General features: G+C 45.6%; 1 protein-coding gene across 8 annotated transcripts in view; it reads right to left on the bottom strand.

Moving 5' to 3' along the window:
* CUEDC1 (CUE domain containing 1) overlaps positions 1 to 23,865 on the bottom strand; it is a 227,995-nt gene that overhangs the window by 54,108 nt on the left and 150,022 nt on the right. For all 8 annotated transcript variants that reach the window (XM_069756438.1, XM_069756431.1, XM_069756432.1 and 5 more), the window contains 3 exons: positions 19,966 to 20,149; positions 7,457 to 7,540; positions 4,486 to 4,581 (listed from right to left, as the gene is read on the bottom strand). In XM_069756438.1, the coding sequence (XP_069612539.1) occupies positions 4,486 to 4,581; positions 7,457 to 7,540; positions 19,966 to 20,149 (364 nt within the window). The remainder of the gene's footprint in view (positions 1 to 4,485; positions 4,582 to 7,456; positions 7,541 to 19,965; positions 20,150 to 23,865) is intronic.

The following is a 23,865-nucleotide window of genomic DNA, read 5'->3' as shown; positions in this document are numbered from 1 at the left end:
CTATAGTTGTATGGTAAATAAACACACAGTCAGAATAAAGTCTTTTATTTGAAATAAAACAAAATACACTTTTGCTTTTTTATTTAAAAATAACAAACAATTATACTCCCCTAACGCCTAATTCCACTGAATCCATTGTCTCCTGTAATAAAACAAAAATAAAAAAACAACAATATCTCTAACCTATCCATCATTCTGCCCCATGCCGTTATCCATGTCTGGGGATAAACAGTTTTCAACCTGGATGGTGCCAAGATGCGACAGTCCAGGCTGAGAACTACTGATGAATGAACTGCTGCGAGCGCAGCCTCAGTGTCCTGCGGTGACGTAATCGAGGTTACCTCCGGTCACTTAGGCTGCGTTCCCAGCCGGGCTTAACTGCGGTGACCTCGGTGAGATCTCCATTAGCACAGTGAGAAAAATTCTGCAGTAGCAGCTATCGGTGTATATAGCTGTGATCTAATAGCTGCTACTCCACATGGGTCGGTGGCACCATCTTACTGGAGAAGAAAAAAAAATTCCTCCTCCAAGATGGCGACATACGCAGCTGCGCAGAAGCAGCTCTCGGTTATCTCCTGCCTGCAGAAGTTTTTTTTTTTTAAACTATGCACAGATATTCATTATGCAAACTAGGGGGCAAATCACAGAGGGATCAGTGACCGGCCAGCAGTCATTATGAATATCTAATCAGAGCACCACATAAAGGATCCCTCCTCCTGGTATAAAATTTTAATCAGTATAAAGGCGCCGACCTGACACTGTAGGTTACTGTGCACAATCCTGCTAACAGGTTCCCTTTAAGAAGCAGAAAAGATGTAGATGTAATTGACAGAATTAAAAGTTTCCAATGTAAATGATTAAAGAGCAACTGTCCTTTTAATTTTTATTTAATAAATTAATTGTATGAGTGAAAATAAGAAATCTTTGTATTATATCTTATCTACAGTGATATAGGAGTTCACTGCAATTCAGCTCAGCGAGTTCATCTGCGCTGAACTCACTGAGATGAACTGCGGTGAACTCAGTGGCTTTTTCTCACAGCGCAGAGGTCACCGCCGTTCAGCCAGGCTGGGAACACAGCCTCAGTGACCTGAGGGAACCTTGATTATGTCACCGCCAGTCACTGATGCTGCATTCGCAGCAGCTCATTCAGTGGTTCTCGGCCTGGATGATCGCATGTTGGCAACGTCCAGGTCGAAAACTATTCATCCGCCAAATATGGATTACTGCATGGGACAGAACGACGGACAGGTGAGGGATATGGCTTTTCTATTTTTGTTTGATTACAGGAGATGAGGAATTCAATGGAATGGGCATTAGGTGAGAATAACTGTGTTTGTTATTTTTAAATAAAAATGGGTAAGTATGTTTTGTTTTATTTCAAATAAAGGACTTTATACTTGCGGTGTCTTTATTTACCAAATAACTATAGTAATGTCTTAGGCTACTTTCACACTGGCATGTTTTGCCAGACGTCGCAATGCATCGTTTATGGCAAAAAACGCATCCTGCAAAGTTGTTTGCAGGATGCGTTTTTGCCCCATAGATTAACATTAGCGACGCACTGCGACGCTTTGCCACACGTCGCAACCGTCGTGCCGTGTTGTGGCCGACCGCTGGGAGCAAAAAATGTTTCATGTAACGTTTTTTGCTCCTGACGGACCGCTTTTTCTGACCGCGCATGCGCGGCCGGAACTCCGCCCCCATCTCCCCGCACCTCACAATGGGGCAGCGGATGCGCCGGAGAAATGCATCCGCTGCACCCGTTGTGCAGTGCGTTAAACGCTAGCGTCGGAATCTCTGCCCGATGCATTGCGACGGGGAGATTCCGACGCTAGTGTGAAAGTAGCCTAATAGACGCCTCTCAATTATTAACCCATGGGGGCTTGATGACACCAGACAATACAAAAGTGACATCAATCCCACAAATATGAACCCCACTTGCCACCGCTACAGGGCAAGTGGGAAGAGCTGGGCAAAGCGCAAGAATTGGCTCATCTAATAGATGTGCCTTTTCTGGGCAGCTGCAGGCTGCTATTTTTAGGCTGTGGGGGAGCCTATGTCCATGGCCCCTTGCCAGTGTGAGAATACTAGCCCCCAGATGTCTACTTCAGCATGACTGTATGTACTTAAATAGTTTTAAAAAAACAGCGTGGGGACCTCTCTATACTTGATACCCAGCCTTGCTAAAGCGGACAGCTGAGGGTTTAAGCCCGCAGCTGTCAGTTTTGCCTGGCTGGTTATCAAAAATACAGGAGAACCCACACCATTTTATTTATTTATAGCGCAGGCAGCGGGTGAAGAATACTCAGTTGAATATAACTCTGATCATTCCCCCTGATCAAGCTGATCGCCGGCAAAGCAGGGGAGAATGATGTGAGCCGCCTTTAGCACCCCGCGCTGGGGAACAGCACTAACTGTACCGCTGCTTCTCAGGCACGCCAATACGTGTCACACTGATAACATTCCCGGGTGTTATCAGTGTGCATGTGTGCGGGACGTATTGCAGCCCGTGCTGCTGGTAAAAAACGGACATGACAGCGTGTTTTACCCACAGACACATGGTCAGTGGAAACACACTGTCATGTGCACAGACCCATTCACTTGAATGGGTCTACGTGTGCATGTGTCTTCAGTAAATGTGAAAACTGTCACCACATGTAAATGTCAGCTGATTTCTCTGCTTCAACTTTTATAGTGGCACTTATAGACCCTCCTGATTGGCTGCGCATTATCATGTGAAGTGATAGCTGCAAGGCATTATGGGAAATCCAATGCTTTCGCAGTGCCTGAAGTCATGCAAGTGTTCTGTGGCTGGTGTCATCTTATGCAATGTGTAAAATGACATTGGTCATTTTGGGGGGGTTTGAATTGCAAATTGTTAGAATTTGCTGGGACCTGCGAATTTCTTAAAATCTGGTACAAATTCATATTACTTCAAATGAATTTGCTCAGATCTAACATACAATGTTGAAATCATGGCTTTCAGACAGTAATCTGTATAGGAACTAAATTTAATCATATTATATGTGATGAGTAGTTACCTGTTTGATGGGAAGGGTGCTCAGATTTCTCTATTAAACATGTGTATTGGATCAAGGATTAGCTGTGGGCAAGGGCTTGATCCTTGATCCGATACACATGTTTAATAGAGAAATCTGAGCACCCTTTCCATCAAACAGGTAACTACTCATCGTGAATGTTTGAGTAATGTACTTTATAGAACATACTGAGAACACAGAAAAATAAACCGTGTTCCAAGAAGTGTCGCAGAAATATATTAAAGGGAACCTGTCACCCCGTTTTTTCAGATTGAGATAAAAATACTGTTAAATAGGGCCTGCGCTGTGCGTTACAATAGTGTATGTAGTGTACCCTGATTCCCCACCTATGCTGCGAAATACATTACCAAAGTCGCCGTTTTCGCCTGTCAATCAGGCTGGTCAGGTCAGGTGGGCGTGGTGACATCGCTGTTTCTTCCCCAGCTTTCCGTTGGTGGCGTAGTGGTGTGCGCATGTCCAAGTGCCGAATCCACTGCGCGCACGTGAAGAAACAGCGCGCGATCTGTGCAATTACCCTTGTCATCGGTGGGGGCGGCCATCTTCCTGGGGCCGCGCGTGCGCAGATGGAGTGCTCTGCTGCACGGGGCTTCAGGAAAATGGCCGCGGGATGCCGCGCGTGCGCAGATGGAGATCGCGGCGGCCGAGATGCAAACTCGGCTTTGGGAAAATGGCCGCTGCGATCTCCATCTGCGCACGCGCGGCATCCCACGGCCATTTTCCTGAAGCCCCATGCAGCAGAGCACTCCATCTGCGCACGCGCGGCCCCAGGAAGATGGCCGCCCCCGCCGATGACAGGGGGTAATAGCGCAGATCGCGCGCTGTTTCTTCACATGCGCGCAGTGGATTCGGCACTTGGACATGCGCACACCACTACGCCACCAACGGAAAGCTGGGGAAGAAACAGCGATGTCACCACGCCCACCTGACCTGACCAGCCTGATTGACAGGCGAAAACGGCGACTTTGGTAATGTATTTCGCAGCATAGGTGGGGAATCAGGGTACACTACATACACTATTGTAACGCACAGCGCAGGCCCTATTTAACAGTATTTTTATCTCAATCTGAAAAAACGGGGTGACAGATTCCCTTTAAAACAAACTCTCTTTATTAACAAACTAGTTAAAATACAGACATAAACATTAAACAGACAATAAGGTGCCTCTAGACAACCAACACAAAAAATCAATCTATGCGGTCAGCATGAGCAGGACACTTTTCATTTTTATGACAGAAATAGGAGTGAGGCTGGAATGTAATTTATAGTTTAGCGCAGGTAAAAATATATAATTTTTACTGTTTTACAATTATCCATTCCTTTGTGTGGTACGGAATATTACCCGCAGCTACCCCTGTCCATCCTATGAGCGCCGCTACCCAATAAACTTTTCTTCATATTATATGTGGTTTTATTATATACTTACATTTGCCCATGTGTTTTAATTTATCTCTAAATAAGGCATCTTCAGATATAGCACTGTTAGCATCACAGACCTCAGAAACAGAATGGGATTCAATGGCTGTAATATAAAAGAACACAAATGCAATGCTACTATTATATTTTATTTGACGACCTTTCATGAACATTTAGCTAATACCGGATATATGGGAATTAGGACACCTACGGTACTTGGATTTCAACTGCTTCAGTCCCCTATTTAGACTATAATCACATATGCCTGTAGCTTCTGCTTTAGACCGAAAGAATAAGGTAGTCCACTTAGTTCCATCGAGGTGCGGTTTAAAAAAATGGAATTTGTCAGGGAGGCTCTGATCCTAAAATTAAGCTTCAGTCTGTAGACCCTTTTAAGGGACTTCCAGAAAACAGACACATAGGGGAGATTTTTTTATTACCAGCATAAATTTAGGCTATGTGCACACGCTGTGGATTTTGCTGTGGATCAGCAGTGGATTGGCCGCTGCAGATTCGCAGCAGTTTTCCATGAGTTTACAGTACCATGTAAGTCTGTGGAAACAGAATCCGCAGTGCACATGCTACGGTAAAAAATGCACGGAAAAACTGCGTAGTTTATTCCGCAGCATGTCAATTCTTTGTGCGGATTCCGCAGCGGTTTATACCTACTCCTCAATAGGAATCCGCAGGTGTAAAACCGCAGGTGAAATCTGCACAAAACCCGAGGAAAAACCGCAGTAATTCCGCAGTGCGGTTTTCCTGCAGATTTACTAAAATCCGTGCGGAAAAATCTGCACAACATTCCGCAACGTGTGCACATAGCCTTAGGCAGTTTATAACTAGACCAGACAGGCAGAAAATGTAGCAAAGTTATGTTGCAAACTTGACAGATTTGACACATTTTGCTAGACACATTAGAACATTTTCTGTATACCACCTCTTGGTTGACTTGTGCATAAGACGAGTTTTCCAGCACGTTTTTTTTTTTTGCTGAAAATGGTCCCAGAAAGCCGGCGGCTAAAGCCTGTGCCGTTGCTGTAATAGTGCACAGTGCCAGCCGCAGCCGACGGCTTCCAGCACTTATCATACTCACCTACCGGCGCCCTCGGTGCTGGCACTGCATCTCGTTCAGGTCGCCGGCACCTGCAGCTGTTCCAGCTGAGCGATCACGTGGCCCCGCTCATTAAGGTAATGAATATGCATGCCTCTCCACTTCAATAGGTGTGGCATGCATATTCACTACCTTAATGAGGGGGGCCATGTAATCGCTCGGCAGGAAGAGCTGCTGAAACCCAGAACAAGATGCAGTGCCACTGAGGGCAGGCAGGTAAATAAGATGTTTTTTTAAGGTGATAAGGAGCCATGCATACCAGGACAATGACTGGGGAGCCATGCATACAATGACAGGGACTGGGGAGCCATGCATTCAATGACAGGGATTAGGGAGCCATGCACACCATGACAAGGACTGGGGAGCCATGCACACCAGAACAGGGACAGGGGAGCCATGCACACCAGGACAGGGAATGGGGAGCCATGCACACCAGAACAGGGACAGGGGAGCCATGCACACCAGGACAGGGAATGGGGAGCCATGCACACCAGGACAATGACTGGGGAGCCATGCACCCCAGGACAGGGACTGGGGACCCATGCACACCAGGACAGGGACTGGGGAGCCATGCACACCAGGACAGGGAATGGGGAGCCATGCACACCAGGACAGGGAATGGGGAGCCGTGCACACCAGGACAGGGACTGGGGAGCCGTGCACACCAGGACAGGGACTGGGGACCCATGCACACCAGGACAGGCACTGGGGAGCCATGCACACCACAACAGGGACTGGGGAGCCATGCACACCAGGACAGGGACTGGGGAGCCATGCACACCAGGACAGGGACTGGGGAGCCATGCACACCAGGACAGGGACTGGAGAGCCATGCACACCAGGACAGGGACTGGGGAGCCATGCACACCACGACAGGGACTGGGGAGCCATGCACACCAGGACAGGGACTGGGGAGCCATGCACACAATGACAGGGACTGGGGAGCCATGCACACCAGGACAGGGACTGTGGAGCTATGCATACGACAGGGACTAGGGAGCCATGCACACCAGGACAGGGACTGGGGAGCCATGCATAGCAGGACAGGGACTGGAGAACCATGCATACACAATGACAGGGACTGGGAAGCCATGCATGCAATGACAGGGACTGGGGTGCCATGCACACCTGGACAGGGACTGGGGAGCCTTGCACACCAGGACAGGGACTGGGGAGCCATGCACACCAGGACAGGGACTGGGGAACCATGCATACTAGGACAGGGACTGGGGAGCCATGCGTACAATGACAGGGACTGGAGAGCCATGCATACAATGACAGGGACTGGGGAGCCATGCATACATTGACAGGGACTGGGGAGCCATGCATACAATGACAGGGTCGGGGGGGCCATGCATACCACGATAGAGATGAGGGGACAATGTATATACGGCTTATACTTGAGTCAATAAGCTTGCCCCGTTTTTCATGGCAAAAGTAGGTGCCTCGGCTTATACTCAGATCGGCTTATAAATCGAGTATAAATGGTACTTTACCATAAATACACCAAATTTGCCCTGGCATTTTGGTGTAAAATATTGAAGGTTATTATAAGTGCTGTTTACCCCCGCATCGGAAGATGAGCGATGCCATTGATGTCAAGCTTAGAGATACCTGCAGGTATCATGCACCTGTCCTATTTATTAGAATATTTACTATACAGAATTAAAAAGGTAGCAGAACCAGATTTTAAATAATACATTATATATGGCAACATCAGGGAATGGTTATAAGTGACAGGTAATTACCAAAAATACAATTTGGGAGAGGCGACTGATACATTTTGATTGTGTTACAATATGTATAATATACAAGGTACAAAAGCAAGCAGAGAAGCTATTGATTTTTCCCTAGTGTCATATGTCCTTACTTGATATTGAAGGGCAAAAACTGAAATCATTATTCACCGGCATACTGTTAGACTTGGATTTCTTTGACTCATATTTCAAACGATCTGAAACGTTAAAAAAAAAAAAAAAAAAAAAAAAACAAGAGACAAGTCAACATTATGAGAACACAGTGGAATGATCATCTTTCAGCATACTTTTATGTACAAACTAAATTTAAATCAATACATCTATTATTTTTTGGTATTTTAAAGGCCAATAAATTGTTTTATGCAAGTTTGGCACAAAAAAAATTCTTTCCATTTGTGTATGAAAGGATGGCAGAGGAGGGTGTTCATTTTTACTAAAATGTATTACTTCAACAAAGCTTGCTTGGGACCCAATGCCATCCATCGACCAAAACACTCTCATAGGAACGAATAGGGAAACTGAAGAGGAGTACGGTCTACTGCTTCTCCTTTACAGGTTTCTGAAAAGGGTACCATTACAGCATACAACATAATATATGTACACCGTGTTCATTTTTCCTGCTACATTACAACAAGGTAAACTATCGCCAGGTTTTTTCTACCTCATTTGAGAGCAAAAAAATGTAGAGGTAGAGAACCTGATTTCAGTATTACAGTATGTCACTTACTGGGATGATTACAGTGGTTGTATCAGCAGAAGATTATCACTGAAAAGACTAGCAAACTTGCCAAAATGTAACCTTTCAAATTCATGAGCTCTGTCTATCGCCACCCCCAACACTGATTTGCAGATTTCTGCCTATGCACAGTGAAGACAGAAAGCTGTCAGGCATTGGTGTGGGTGTAGTTATACAGAACTCATTGGTGAGAGAACTGGCCGATCTACAGCAGATAAAACTGTGATTTTATCATAACTAAAGTAAGTAGCCCAGTAAATGACCCAGCACTGGAATAGCAGTCTCTGCCCATACATTATGTTGCTCTTTGATGGAGACAAAAAAAAGGTTGTTTGATTACCTTGAATCAGTAGAAAGTGTCAATTCCAGTCTATCAGCTCTCTGTGTAATGCTGAACAGCACAAGTCTTCCATCACAAGAGAAACTCTTTATAACTGCTAAAAATGAGGCTTTAAACTATCTTAAATAGTAAAGTATTTGCAGCTCTTTAGATAGTATAAATCCAAGCACAACTTACAAATTTGTGTGTTTACACTGTTGTGAGACGCAGTTTTCCGCTGCCTACTTGCAGCTATACTAAAGGGTTTGTTCCATGAACAAAGTACATGTTAATGATCAGATTTTGGAATAATAATAAGGCCATGTTCACACGTTCAGTATTTGGTCAGTAGATTACATTAGTATTTGTAAGTCAAACCCAGGAGTGGAACACTCACAGGAAAAGTGTAATAGAAACACATCACCATTTCAGCATTTATCACCCACTCCTGGTTTTGGTTTACAAATACAGATGTGAAATACTGACCAAATACTGCCATGTGCAGCTGAAGTTTCACAATTGAATGTGTTATATAAAATGTTCCTGTGCTGAGATAACCTTATAAATGTGCCCATGCTGTGTACTGTGTAATGGCTGTGTCTGACCGTGCAGAGGTGCTCCAGTTCATAGTCGACAAACAATTTGCCAAAGGCAACTAAAGATTCCTAATCAAGATCCTAAATTAAAACGTAACTTTTAATCATTTTCAAAGAAACACAAGTTTAAAATTACAAGATTAATGTATGTGAGTATGCCATTAAAGTGCTTGTGCGTATATAGCCTATTATTTATTGCACTGCCCTTATTGGCTCCAGCAACAGAGGGGATAGATACCCAATCATTGGTATATTCGGGTAACAAAGGAATTTCTCAGTGCTTCTCTTCGGGATATACACTGCTCAAAAATAAAGGGAACACTTAAACAACAGAATATAACTCCAAATAAATCAAACTTCTGTGAAATCAAACTGTCCACTTAGGAAGCAAACACTGACAATTAATTTCACATGTTGTGAAAATGGAATAGACAATAGGTGGAAAGTATTGGCAAATATCAAGACTCCCTCAATAAAGGAGTGGTTCTGCAGGTGGGGACCACAGTACCAATGCTTTCTGGCTCATGTTTTGGTCACTTTTGAATGTTGGTTGTGCTTTCACACTCGTGGTAGCATGAGGCTGACTCTACAACCCACACAAGTGGCTCAGGTAGTGCAGCTCAACCAGGATGGCACATCAATGTGAGCTGTGGTAAGAAGGTTTGCTGTGTCTGTCAGCGTAGAGTGCAGAGGCTGGAGACGCTACCAGGAGACAGGCCAGTACACCAGGAGATGTGGAGGGGGCCGTAGGAAGGCAACAACCCAGCAGCAGGACCGCTACCTCAGCCTTTGCGCAAGGAGGAACACTGCCAGAGTCCTACAAAATGACCTCCAGCAGGCCACAAACATGCATGTGTCTGCACAAACGGTTAGAAACCGACTCCATGGGGATGGTCTGAGTACCTGACGTCCACAGATGGGGGTTGTTGTCACAGCCCAACACCGTGCAGGACACTTGGCATTTGCCACAGAACACCAGGATTGGCAAATTCGCCAATGGCACCCTGTGCTCTTCACAGATGAAAGCAGGTTCACACTGAGCACATGTGACAGACGTGACAGAGTCTAGAGACGCCGTAGAGAGCGATCCCCTGCCTGCAACATCCTTCAGCATGACCGGTTTGGCAGTGGGTCAGTAATTGTGTGGGGTGGCATTTCTTTGGAGGGCCGCACAGTCCTCCATGTGCTCGCCAGAGGTAGCCTGACTGCCATTAGGTACCGAGATGAGATCCTCAGACCCCCTTGTGAGACCATATGCTGGTGCGGTTGGCCCTCGGTTCCTCCTAATGCACGACACTGCCAGACCTCATGTGGCTGGAGTGTGTCAGCAGCTCCTGCAAGATGAAGGCATTGAAGATTTACAACTGGAATATTTCATTCAGTGATATCTAGGATATGGGATTTTAGTGTTCACTTTATTTTTTTGAGCAGTGTATATATATTGGAACGATATCGGATTCTTATTTTACTATTTGTGATCAGAGACTCAAGTCTGCAGGAGATCATGTTGTGACTCACTGACTATAGTGATATATAAATGTTTTTATCACTGGGAGATCATAGTCAGGTCCACAGTTCAATCTTGACTTATAGTCAGGTGACAACTATTAGAGGATCACACACTTAGTTCATCCACTAGTATTTAGCTTGCAGAAGCATATAGTCAGATCTGGAATGATCGCAGAGCTGTGAGATCATACGGCCAAAATTGGTATGTTGTGGTCACATTGACAAATTCACAGCTAGAGGACTACACGATCATATATACAGATCCAGTCGACTACCTTGTTGTCAGATCTGCAACTATTATACTATCAGTTATGGATCTAGAGCACACATGCAGATCCACATATGTCCTTATTAGATCTCTCTATTAGTGCAATCATTCAGCTAGATCCACAGATGAAACAGAAGGGTCTTACAGCCTCTGCTTTCTGAGGTAACCCTGTCCGTTTTATTACAGGAGGGAGTGTTTCTGCCACGTTACCAATCCTATTAGTACATCATAAATCAAGTCACTGACACATAAACTTAGCAGCAGTTGTAGTTCCTATGTCATTGATTTAGGATGAGCTCAGGTGGTTGGAGAGGTGGCAGAAACACTCACTACTGTGTTACCTCAGGCAGGGAAACATGTTCCCTCACATGACAACTGGGGACCCTGTTCCTGTCTATATACTCACTTATCATAATTGACTTATGCTTCCCTCCCCTGGCCAGGAGCTGTGATTAAGTGCTGACCATGAACTGAAATAGCACGGACACAGCAAATAACAGTACATTGCACGGGAACATATATAAGATCACAGCACAGAAACAGTTCTTTTAAAGAACCACTCCAGCTGTTTTTTTTGGCACTGGAGTGGTGTTTTAAGTCTACTGTAAATCCCCTGCACCTTGTCTTATACTCACCTTTCGGCATCTTCACCTTTCTTTCTGTGCGGCTCTGGTCCCACGGCGCTATCATGTGAGAGCAGCTTCGGACTTGTTGGAAGTCAGAAGCTACATCACAAGCTCTCATTGCAATTCTATGAGATCAAGAACAAGGCTCTCTCATAGTGTTGTATTGAGTTGTGACGCACGGCTCGCTCCATGAACACTGGAGCAGCCAAAAGGTCAAAATCTGCAGGAGACAGATGGAAACGGCGGTGATAACAGATGAAAACGCCATAGGGTGAGTATAAGACACGGGGCACAGCACTTACATTTAGAGCACCACTCCAGCGCTGTAATAAAAAAACACATCGGAGTGGTGCTTTAACGCATCCAATTGTGAAACTTATTATTATTCCAAGAACTATTCATTATCCATTGATTATGTCTAATTTCAGACTGCCAATCCTTTTGTTCTATTGATGTCTGGCAGAAGCTCTCTCATACAGAACACCGGAGCGCTAGCTATGGGAAAGTCAGCCGACAATGTATATGGAAGGTTAAAAATTGTCGAAACGGTTTCTAAAGTAGACAATCCATATTAAGCATCTTACTTTATGCTATTTGTTACAAGAGGAAACTCAGCTATATAAGTTAATGGTCTTTCTAGGTCTACAACAGTGGAGTTGTGTGTAGCGCAATCTATAATATAACGCTGGGAGCGTCACTCTGTCCGAAGCCTTTATAGACTGCGCAAGCACCGGCGCAGTCTGGACCGCACAGAGTGATGCTCCCAGGAGATCGCGGTATACGTAAGCACTGAACGCACACCGCGATCTCCAAAGGAGAAGCAGGGAAGTGCCAGGAGGGTAAGTATCGGCTATATTCACCTGTCCCCCGTTCCAGCGCTGCGTGCGCCTCCGTCTCCCGGGTCCTCTGCCTGTGACGTTCACAGTTCAAAGGGCGCGATGACGCGCTTAATGCGCGCTGCCCTCTGACTGAACAGTCACAGCCAGAGGACCCGGAAGAAGCGGCACGCAGCGCTGGAACGGGACAGACAGGTGAATATAGCAAGTGTCGGGGGCCTGAGCTAGCGGCGATACCGGCACCTGACCCCCACAGCGCGCCGCTGTCCCCGCCTGCTCAGGCCCCCCAGCACCCAGCGACGATAGGCGAGTATGGCATTTTTTTTTTTAATATATCGCAGCAGCATACGGGGCATATAATACTATGAAGCATCTTATGGGGGCCATAAACCATAATGGAGCAGTGTACGCGGGCATATACCATGGAGCATCTTATGGGGGCCATAAACCATAATGGAGCAGTGTACTGGGCATATACCATGGAGCATCTTATGGGGGCCATAAACCTTTATGGAACAGAGTACGGGGCATACACTATGGAGCATCTTATGGGGCCATTAACCATAATGGAGCAGTGTACGAGGGCATATACTATGGAGCATCTTATGGGGGCCATAAACCTTTATGGAACAGCGTACGGGGCATACACTGTGGAGCATCTTATGGGGCCATCAACCATAATGGAGCAGTGTACGGGGCATACACTATGGAGCATCTTATGGGGGCCATAAACCATAATGGAGCAGTGTACGGGGGCATATACCATGGAGCATCTTATGGGGGCCATAAACCATAATGGAGCAGTGTACGGGGGCATATACCATGGAGCATCTTATGGGGGCCATAAACCTTTATGGAGCAATGTACGGGGCATATAATATGGAGCATCTTATGGGGGCCATAAACCTTTATGGAGCAGTGTACGGGGCATATACTATGGAGCATCTTATGGGGGCCATCAACCTTTATGGAGAAGTACGAGGCATATACTATGCTGAATATTATGGGAGCCATAAACCTTTATGGAGCAGCGTATGGGGCATATGGATGGGAGCAGCAAATTAAAGAACGGTGGCGCAGGATGGGAGCAGCACATGACAGAACGGTGGCGCAGGATGGGAGCAGCACATGACAGAACGGGGGCGCAGGATGGGAGCAGCACATGACAGAACAGGGTAGCACATGACAGAATGGGGGTGCAGGATGGCAGCAGCACATGACAGAACGGTGGTGCAGGATGGAAGCAGCACATGACAGAACGGGGGCGCAGGATGGGAGCAGCACATGACAGAACAGGGTAGCACATGACAGAACGGTGGCGCAGGATGGGAGCAGCACATGACAGAACGGGGGTGCAGGATGGCAGCAGCACATGACAGAACGGGAGTGCAGGATGGAAGCAGCACATGACAGGATGGGGGCGCAGGATGGGAGCAGCAAATGACAGAATGGAGGCGCAGGATGGGTGCAGCACATGTCAGAATGGGGGCGCAGGATGGGAGCAGCACATGACAGGATGGGGACCTAGGATGGGTGCAGCACATGACAGGATGGGGACGCAGGATGGGTGCAGGACATGACAGGATGGGGACGCAGGATGGGTGGAGCACATGACAGGATGGAGACCATATACCAATATAAATGCTCGCCATCCGGGCGTAGAACGGGTTCAATAGCTAGTCTATATATAATATGTCGTGTCAACTAGTGCTTTGCAGAGGATATCCAGAGTACATCTGAATGCATTAAGATAGGTGCAACCTGCAGTGCTTTTTCCACTCAAATATTTAGCAGGCTAAAATTCTACATGAATGATAACCACAAGTCTGAGAAAAGCCACTCATACACTGCTGCATTAAATGGGCAAAGTGAAATCAGCAAAGTGCGGTTATCTAATAATGGTGTTCTACAACATTGCATACATTTACTTATACTATCTTATAGATTTTACAAATTGTCATCTTGTACCGTGCAATCACTGCAATTTCTTATGCAAAGCAATACAGGACAACTAACACGGTCATAAAGTACTAGCTGACAACTGCCTAATTTTTGACATTTCTAAAGTTCTTGGCTCACATGAAGTCCAACCTCTACAACTCCTACTGCACTCGAAAATTAAATGGACACATCCCTGTAGCACCCTGGTTTTACCCTGTAAACCGGCATTGGTGGCCATCGTCTATGCTTCAATGTGGCGCCATTCAACCAGGTTTGGCTGTAGCCTCCCATGCAGCCTGGGGCACAGAGGCATGGGATAAAGTAAACCAGAACTATGACTCCTTCATTCTCAGGATCAGTGGATCTCCTAGACTTGCACTCCATTTTAAATTAAAGGCATACCGTAATGATATTCCATTACTTTATGAGAAGGGAATACTAACTTAAAGGGGTATTCCCTTTCAACTTTTTTTTTATACAAATTTGTCATAGCTGTGATAAAAATAATAAAGTGAATTGGTATTATCCTTCTGTGATTGTGTACAGGCTGCAGCAGAGATGTCACTTCTAAAGCGCTGCAGTTAAAGGGAACCTGTCACCCCTCCCCCCCCAGGCGTTTTTAACTAAAAGAGCCACCTTGTGCAGCAGTAATGCTGCATTCTGACAAGGTGGCTCTTTTAGTTCTGTGTGCTGTAACAACCGAAATATTCAGTTTTGTAATTTGTCCTAAATACCTTTTCGTTAGTCAAGGAGGCAGGCCTTTCCCCCCTGCTGCAGACGCCACACAGCCGTCACTCAAATCTTCTTGGCGCCGGGTGCCGCCTCCTCACCGCTGTTTTGAAATGAGCCGGTGCCTGCACTCTTTTCTCCTGCCTTGGGCAGGTGCAGTGAGCGCTGCCCGTCTGTCCTCATATGCAGTCCAGCTGACTGCGCCTGTGCGGATGCCCTGCCTGTGAATCCCAGCCCCGCAGTGTCTTCGTATTTATTCATACTACGGGGCTGGGATTCACAGGCAGGGCGTCCGCACAGGCGCAGTCAGCTGGAACTAAAAGAGCCACCTTGTCAGAATGCAGCATTACTGCTGCACAAGGTGGCTCTTTTAGTTAAAAACACCTGGGGGGTGGCAGCTTCCCTTTAATCAATGATCTCAGCAACTCTGTCAATAAAGGCGATAAAAGCCATATGGGTGTCACATCTTCTTGCAATGCCGTCCTCCTGCTTGCTTCATGTGGATGATGTGTCCCTGCGTCATCCATACATGTTCCCCGGAATCACGCTCCTGTGCAGGCGTACTTATCTGCCCTACTGAGGGCAGATCAAAGTCCTGCAGTGCATATGCGCTGGGCCTCTCTGACCTTTCCCGGCGTCTGCGTACTGCAGTACTTTGCTCTGCCCTCAACTGGGATCGTAAGAAGATGGGAGACGCCGGACCAAGAAGAGTGATACCCATCGGACCGGACTGTCCGGCAGGTATCATAAAACTTCTTTTTCTTCTCTTACAGATCAGATCCGGGGCTTATATACAGCATTATAGAATCAGATCGGGGGCTTATATACAGCATTATAGAATGTTGTATATAAGCCCTACCCCCCAACTCGTATTGGCCAAACTTGGTTCCCTTTAAGGATGTAACAATTCCAATGAGTTGACAAGTATGTCTAGAGGGATATATTGATATATTGTCGGCCAGGGATTTGAGGCCAGATAATCTGTAGTATTATTTTAATGCAGTAAAACGGTCTTGTGTAAGTGAGAGATGTGGCCTTGTATGGTGTCGGGTTGTAAGGTGGGTTCCATACTTCTGGTGATAAATGTGGCAGTATGTAGTGGTCTCCTTTTTTAATCAAATGTTTTTATTAAACAGTGAGAAAAATATATGCAGATTACATTACTGCAAACAGTACACATCTATGTTTTGCATTTTCAATAAACTTTCAGCCCCAAACCAACCTCCCTCCCCCCCCTCACCCCCACCCCTGGAGACCTAACAAGAACCACTCCGATCTACCCGAATGTCCATTATTAACCAGGAACAAGAAGGCGCCGTATCAATACTGCTCCCACGGGGATATATGTTCCAAAAGCACGAGCAAGGTCTCCAGATCACGTCGACTCGATCCAGGGATTCCATAACCTGTTGAAAAGGTCCATCTTGTTTCTTTTAGAATAGATGCTCCTCTCCAATGCAACAATATGGTCTACTTGCATCATGAAATCTCTTCTCGTTGGTGGCTCAACCCTAATCCAGAACTTAGCGATCAACTTTCGTGCAATAAACAGCAATCTAGCAATAACTGTTTTATACAAGTTATCAGTTACAATTTCCTCCACGTAATCTAATATGCATACCAGAGGGTCCCGTGGTACCGAACAACTGTATGTTAGTCCCACTTTGTTTATCACTACAATCCAAAACGAGGCCAGCCTAGGGCACTGCCACATCATATGGAAGATACCCGCCTCGGATTGCAAGCACCTAGGGCACTCAGAATTAGGTCTTAAACCTGCCCTGAACAGCATATCCGGAGTTCTATAGGCCCTATGAATAACAAACAATTGTGACAACCTCCCAGGCTCACTCATCGAGATCTTGGGCACGTATTCCAATATTGAGTCCCACCGATCGCCGTCAATCGCCCCCAAATCAGCCTCCCACTTCGCCCTGGCTCTGATAGGATGTTTCTCTAAAAAGGAAAATAGCAGGAACTCATATATTCCCGAGATCACCCCCCTTGTGCTTTCCCCCATAAGGATAAAGTCTAGCATCAGGTCCACCTGAATCTCTATAGGCCCCCTCCTACATTGTGCCCGATATGCATGAGAGATGCGATTATACTGATACAATTCAGAGCTTGGCAGCAGAAATTCCTCCTGTAATGTCTTGAAATCCTTAATTCTACCTTGGTGCAAAACCTGGCTCATCCGAGAGATTCCCGCTCCCTTCCAAACCTGAAATCCCTCCATCTGTCTAAACTCCTGTAGGAGACAATTATTCCACAAGGGCGAGAACCTAGTAAGTGCCCTCACTCCCCTAATTCCCTTAACTTTGTCCCAAACCTTTTGGATAAGCCTAATAGTGCAGAATTTAGTACCCTTCTCTCGAAAATGCCCACCCTCCAGGCCCTCACTCAGTACCCTTGACCCAATCAAATTCCTCAGACTGCAGGGTGTCCGCTCCCAACCCGATTCCTCACCCCATCCCCTAAAATGTTGACATTGTGCAGCCAAAAAGTATAACCATGGGTTGGGCAATGCCACTCCTCCTTCCGTCTTTGGTCTTTGTAGAATTTCTTGTTTAAATCTAGAACTTTTCCCATCCCAAATCAGCTCGCCAAATAGAGATTTAATCCTCCTAAATCTATTCTGCGATATCCACATAGGGGAGTTGTGTAGCACGTAGAGAAGTTGCGGCATCACAATCATCTTTATTAGATTTATTCTACCAATAACCGATAAATGTAGCTTTTTCCACGCCTGAACCTTAGTGCGTATCTTCCGCAAAAGTGGCACCAAATTTAGTTCCTCAAAGCTAGTCAGAGGCAACGCGATCTGGATCCCCAGGTATTTAAATGTATCTACTAACCTCAGCTTTGTAGGAGAGTCCCGTATTTCACTATTCTCATAGTCCCCATCTACTAACATCATATTGGACTTTTCCCAGTTGATTCTCAAACCAGAGTAACTCCCAAATTCCTCAATAATGGCCTCCGCCCCTGCCAGGGTCTCCCCCGAATCCTCCAAGAATAGCAAAATATCATCTGCGTATAACGCAATCTTTTCTTCCGAAACCCCATACATAAATCCTTTCACCTCCCGGGAGCCTCTAATTTTCGCAGCAAGGGGCTCCACCGCCAGGGCAAATAGCAGTGGGGACAAAGGACATCCCTGTCTAGTTCCCCTAGACAGAGAGAAAGTCTCAGAAAGGACATTATTCACTCTAATTTTGGCCACTGGGGAAGAGTACAACAGCCGCACCCATGAGATGAATTTAGGTCCAAATCCCAAACGTTCCAACACTGACCACAAATAGCCCCACTCCACACAGTCAAAGGCCTTGTGGGCGTCCAATGATACCACAACCCTTTTGCCAACATTGTCCGAAGGGATTTGTAAATTTAAAAACAGCCTTCTCAGATTGAGTGCCGTTGATTTGTTTGGCATGAAGCCTGACTGATCAGGGTGTACCAATTTGTCTATCACCCTACTTAACCTATTTGCCAAGGTTTTTGCCAAAATCTTAATATCGGCAGTCAGGAGTGAAATTGGTCTATAGGATTCTGGCATCAGTGGATCTTTGTCGGCCTTAGGGATAACCACAACAATAGCCTCTCTCATCGACAAAGGCAACTCCCCTCTTTCCAACGAGCTATTATACACCCCTACCAATTTGGCCAACAGAGTTTCTTTCAGGGTCTTATAAATCTCAGCTGGAATGCCGTCCGCTCCCGGAGCCTTACCCCCCGCAACGCCCGCCGGTCTCCTTCTTAATATGCAAAAATGGAATATTTAGGTCGGGGATTTGGTACAAAATTTGTGTAGTATGAAAAGCTATTTAGTGGCGAAACTAACCATTTGGTACAAGTATGAAATACCACTTCAGATCCAATGACAAATTATAGGGCGTGACTCTCCTTGCTGGAAATTTGATTTCAATATATAAAAAAATAAAAATTTGAAGGTAATTTTGTTTCAGTTTTCGGAGATGCTGCCTGGTTCTACATGACCTTGCTGAAAAGTGGGTTAACAGTAAATGAGCGTGGAAATAGGATAGTCAAGGAGTTTGTGGGGCAATTGTATAAAGGTTTTGATCAATATTGTAACCTGCACACTGCTATAAGCCAATTCTCTATAATCCTGGTCATTTTCAGAAAATGTAAACTGGTGAGATCAGCTACCATGTAAATGAGGTTGTTGGAGAATATGAAATTCAACTTTAGATCTCTTATCAACCCCAAATGAAAACAGAAGAGAAGGCCAAGTTTTCATTCATCCCTCTGAAGTTGCGAGATTGGCATTGTTTGCAGGCATAAGAGTTTGGGTATTTCAATAATTTTTAACAAGTCTATCCGTACGGGCGTATTTCCAGATATGACACACTTATAGATGGGAAATGTAATAAATAACATTTTGATTGTAGATTGCAGATGGCTGATCATCCCTATTTTGTAACTTTGGTTTGCCAACTGATAAAAATCAAGAATGCCCACGAGGTTTTACCTGGACCCTTGAGTAGAAGAGCCTCAAGCATATCAAGAATAATGACAGATCATAAGATTGCTCCCAAAAGCACTAGAACTATGCTCTTGGGATTTCATACAACTAGTAAGAGGTCACCTGCAAAACCATGACTTTAATTTCTAATTTGCCTTTGCTCAAGTGTAGACGCAGAAGTAAAGTGGAAGTACCGTAGTTTGTAAATGTTGAAACGGGGATCTATCACTATGTTAAAAAATAGTGTAGGAGGGAGATGATTGTCTGGTGTCTCCGAATATGTGTATAGGAATATAATTTGTATGATATATAGTTGATGGCATATTTCGCTTCAGTGTGTTAGGGCCTTTAGCACATACAGAATTAATGACAATATCTTTACTCTGCTTCCCTGAGAAATGCTCAGCTCTATCTCAAGTAGAGAGACAAGCATGTTTTATGCATATTTCTTTACAGATGACCTTGTAATTACAACTGCTCTAATTAAACTTTGTTCCACAGGAATTTTTTTTCCTGATTTCTTCCCTGCAGAGTCATCTGTCCTTTGATGTTATAATTTAAAGTTGTTGTTTTTTTTACCTCTTTCAAGTGCAAGGAGAAATTCCCTGTTTCTCTGAAGTTCTCTCATGAACTCTTCATTCTGTAAGAAAAGCGCAATCCTCTCATCTTGCAAATACTGCTTAAGCTTCCGCTCCTGGTCCATGGAGCCATGCTCTTTTTTGGAGTCTTCTTGCTGCTTTGAAGAAGGTCCATGTTGGCAGCCCTGATGAATATAAAAAAACGACCCTTTATTTGAAACTTTACAATGAAACCAAATAAAGAGACTTGCTGGCAGAGTGCTGGCTAAACCTTGAAGCCAGGAGCACAATTCTGGACCGTGGTAAAGCTGTGGGACATGGAGACTTCTAGAATTCCATAGAAATGATGTAAACTCAAATTCAGCAACTACAATAGGGTAATGGAGTACAAATCCTATATTATTTGCAACCAGCCGGAGTCGTCTGCAGCTTAGTCATAGCTCCCAACCGTCCCTCATTGTGCGGGACTGTCCTGATTTTGATGCTTTGCCCCGATGTCCCGCACGGGACACTTTGCTTCCCGTAGACAACAGGAGAAGCAGCCGTCACACGCCCCCTTGTGTTAGGCCAAGCCCCTTCCGTATGTTCCTGAGTCTTCCACTGTGCGTGTGCAGTACCGTACAGTTCAGAGAGGGAGAGAGAGGGGACACTTCTTTGAGACACGTAACACAGTCACCACCTTACCAGGGCTTACCTGCCGAACACAGCCTGGGTGCCGCAATGTAAGCAGCAGACCAGTGGACTGGAGCTAATGCCTGGCTAGTAATCGTGCGTGGAGTGAGTGGGGCTGAGCAGGGTGGGATGGACACTCACAGCCTCCTCTGTTTGACTCGGCTGCTCAGTGCTGTGTGATTGCAGAGCGACAGATGATCACCAGTAGTCGATGTCACAGAGGACTCCAGTGCATTGCGGAGGAGGAGCAGCTGCAGCTCCCTGGGAGAGGGCGACGATGCTAGGCTAATCAATTGTGGCTGCTATTTTTCCCCACCCATAAAGGGCTAAGCCTGTGACACTGTATCATCATGTGCTTATAATGAGACAGCATATCATGGCACAATTCAATTACTCTACACAAAAATTACAAGCAGCTCCGCTCGGTACACACACAGGCGGCTCCGCTCGGTACACTTCGTACACACACACGCGGCTCCGCTCAGTACACCTCGTACACACACATGCGGCTCCGCTCGGTACACCTCATACACACACACACGTGGCTCCGCTCGGTACACCTCGTACACACACGCACGGCTCCACTCGGAGGTGTATGGAGTGGAGTCGTGTGTGTATGAGGTGTATGGAGTGGAGCCGTGTGTGTATGAGGTGTATGGAGCGGAGCTAAATGTGTACGAGGTGTACGGAGCGGAGACGCATGTGTACGAGGTGTATGGAGGAGAGCGCGTGTGTACGGAGCGGAGCCGTGTCTGCAAAGTTTACGGAGCGCAGCCGCATGTGTAGGAGTAGCTACAGTATGTGTGGCCATTATACGGTACGAAGTATCATGTGCGGCCAATATACAGTATGGAGCATCATGTGCGGTCATTATACAGTATGGAGCATCATGTGCAGCCAATATACAGGATGGAGCATCATGTGCAGTCATTATACAGTATGGAGCATCATGTGCAGTCATTATACAGTACGGAGCATCATGTGGGGCCATTATACAGTATGGAGCATCATGTGTGGTCATTATACAGTATGGAGCATCATGTCGAGCCATTATACAGTATGGAGCATCATGTGTGGTCATTATACAGTATGGAGCATCATGTCGGGCCATTATACAGTATGGAGCATTGTGGGGCCATTATACAGTATTGAGCATCATGTGTGGCCATTATACAGTATGGAGCACTGTATGGCCATTTTTTTTGTTTATATTTATTCTTTATGAAACAGTGTGATCAGCAGTGCTAAATGGGTGTGGTTGGGACGTGGATATGGGTGTGACTAGTTATGAATGGGTGTGGTCAGAGGCATGGCCTAAAATTTGCCGGGCGCGCAACAAGCGCCGCTAACTTTGTACCTCTTTCCCATCTCCAAAGTTGGGAGGTATGGCTTAGTTGTGACCCAGTGTGATGCAATTACGGAATACTGCAGAAATGTCCCACATTGGGGGAGATCAGCTAAACGAATTTTCCCAAAACATCATTATGTATTTTGAGTTAGGTTTAGGATAGTCTAAAGATGAAACAAATTAACCCCTTAACAACCACCGATACACCTTTTCGTGGCGGCAGTTAAAGGCACTTATTTCTCAGCGCCGCTTTTTAATGGCGCTGAGAAATAAGGGTATCGTGCCCCCCAGCGCCAGTACCTTTCACAAGTTTTAGTATGTTCAACTGGTCACATCACGGAATAGTGGCAGCAATGCAGAAAAAAAATGTTTTTATTTTTTAATTTCTCATCTACATTGAACAGATATTACAGTAGTTTGTGAAGTTAAGATTCTTTTTTGTTTTCAAAAGATCAACAGGATGTTATCTCTGGGGGAATTTATTCATCCTCTGCGTGAGGTTGACCCATCACAAGCACAAAGTGTAACGCAGAAGGGAAAAAAAAAAAAACAACGCACCCCATAGGTCAGACCCAGCTTTCTGTGTGATATGGAAAACTGTTGCGTCTATCCAGGTCAACACTGCTAGTTATAGCTGCTGGTTATCACTGTGCAGGAGGGGAAAGTACAGCAGAGCTGACAAAGCTGTTGGAGGTGTTTGTAATGACACTTTCACCTGCTCTCCTCCCCCTACACAGTAATAGCAGTCAGTTTGATCAGTGAGGAGAGCAGTGAGGAGAGCAGTGCTGTGTGTCATTATATATCTTTTCATCTAATCACGCCCATCCTTAAATAGCCAACCCCTCCACCTAACTGTTATGTGCAGCTATCGCCCAATATCACTGCTCCCATTCGCTTCCAAACTCCTGGAGCAGCACGTCCATGCTGAACTTTCCTCCCACCTCTCATCTAACTTGTTCTTTGACAATTTGCATTCTGGTTTCCTTCCCCATCATTCCACTGAGACTGCCCTGACCAAAATTACTAATGACCTACTTACAGCCAAAGCTAACCGTCAATACTCTATACTTCTTTCTAGACCTGTCCTCTTCTTTCGACACAGTTGACCACTGCCTCCTACTACAGATCATCTCTTCCTTTGGCATCAAAGACCTCACCCTATACTGGATCTCCTCATATCTGTCCAACCGCATCCCCTCTTTTTGTTGGAGTCCCCCAAGGCTCTGTTCTAGGACCCCTACTCTTCTCAATCTATACACTTGGTCGGGGACAACTCAAAATCCCATGGATTCCAGTACCACCTTTATGCTGATGACACTCAGATCTACCTCTCTGGCCCACCTCTTGGCTGTCCAGAATCCCGGAGTGTCTATCAGCCATATCCTCCTCCTTCTCCTCTCACTTCCTCAAACTCAATATGGACAAATCTGAACTCATCATCTTTCCTCCATCTCACAGATCTTCCTTACCTGATCTATCACAATAAATGACATCACGCTTTCCCCAGTACCGGAAGTACACTGCCTCGGAGTAACCCCTGACTCTGCCCTGTCCTTCAAACCACACATCCAAGCTCTTTCCACCTCCTGTCGCCTCCAGCTCAAAAATATCTGCAAAATCTGTCCTTTCCTCAACCCTCAATCTACTAAAATAGTTGTGCATGCCCTCATCATTTTCCCCCTCGACTACCGCACCGTATAGCAGGGGTGGGCAATTAATTTTCACAAGAGGCCACATGAGAGACCATGACTGTTATGGATGGCCGAACCAATAGGCCGAAATTAATTCTACTCAATGTTAATATCGATATATTATAGTTATTATATTATTGATAATTATATTAATATTAATTGTATCACTTAATATTGAGAAGAATTAAGT

Source organism: Ranitomeya imitator, chromosome 3 (assembly GCF_032444005.1).
Source record: "Ranitomeya imitator isolate aRanImi1 chromosome 3, aRanImi1.pri, whole genome shotgun sequence".
Taxonomy (NCBI): domain Eukaryota; kingdom Metazoa; phylum Chordata; class Amphibia; order Anura; family Dendrobatidae; genus Ranitomeya; species Ranitomeya imitator.
This window is presented reverse-complemented; position numbering and strand designations above follow the sequence as displayed.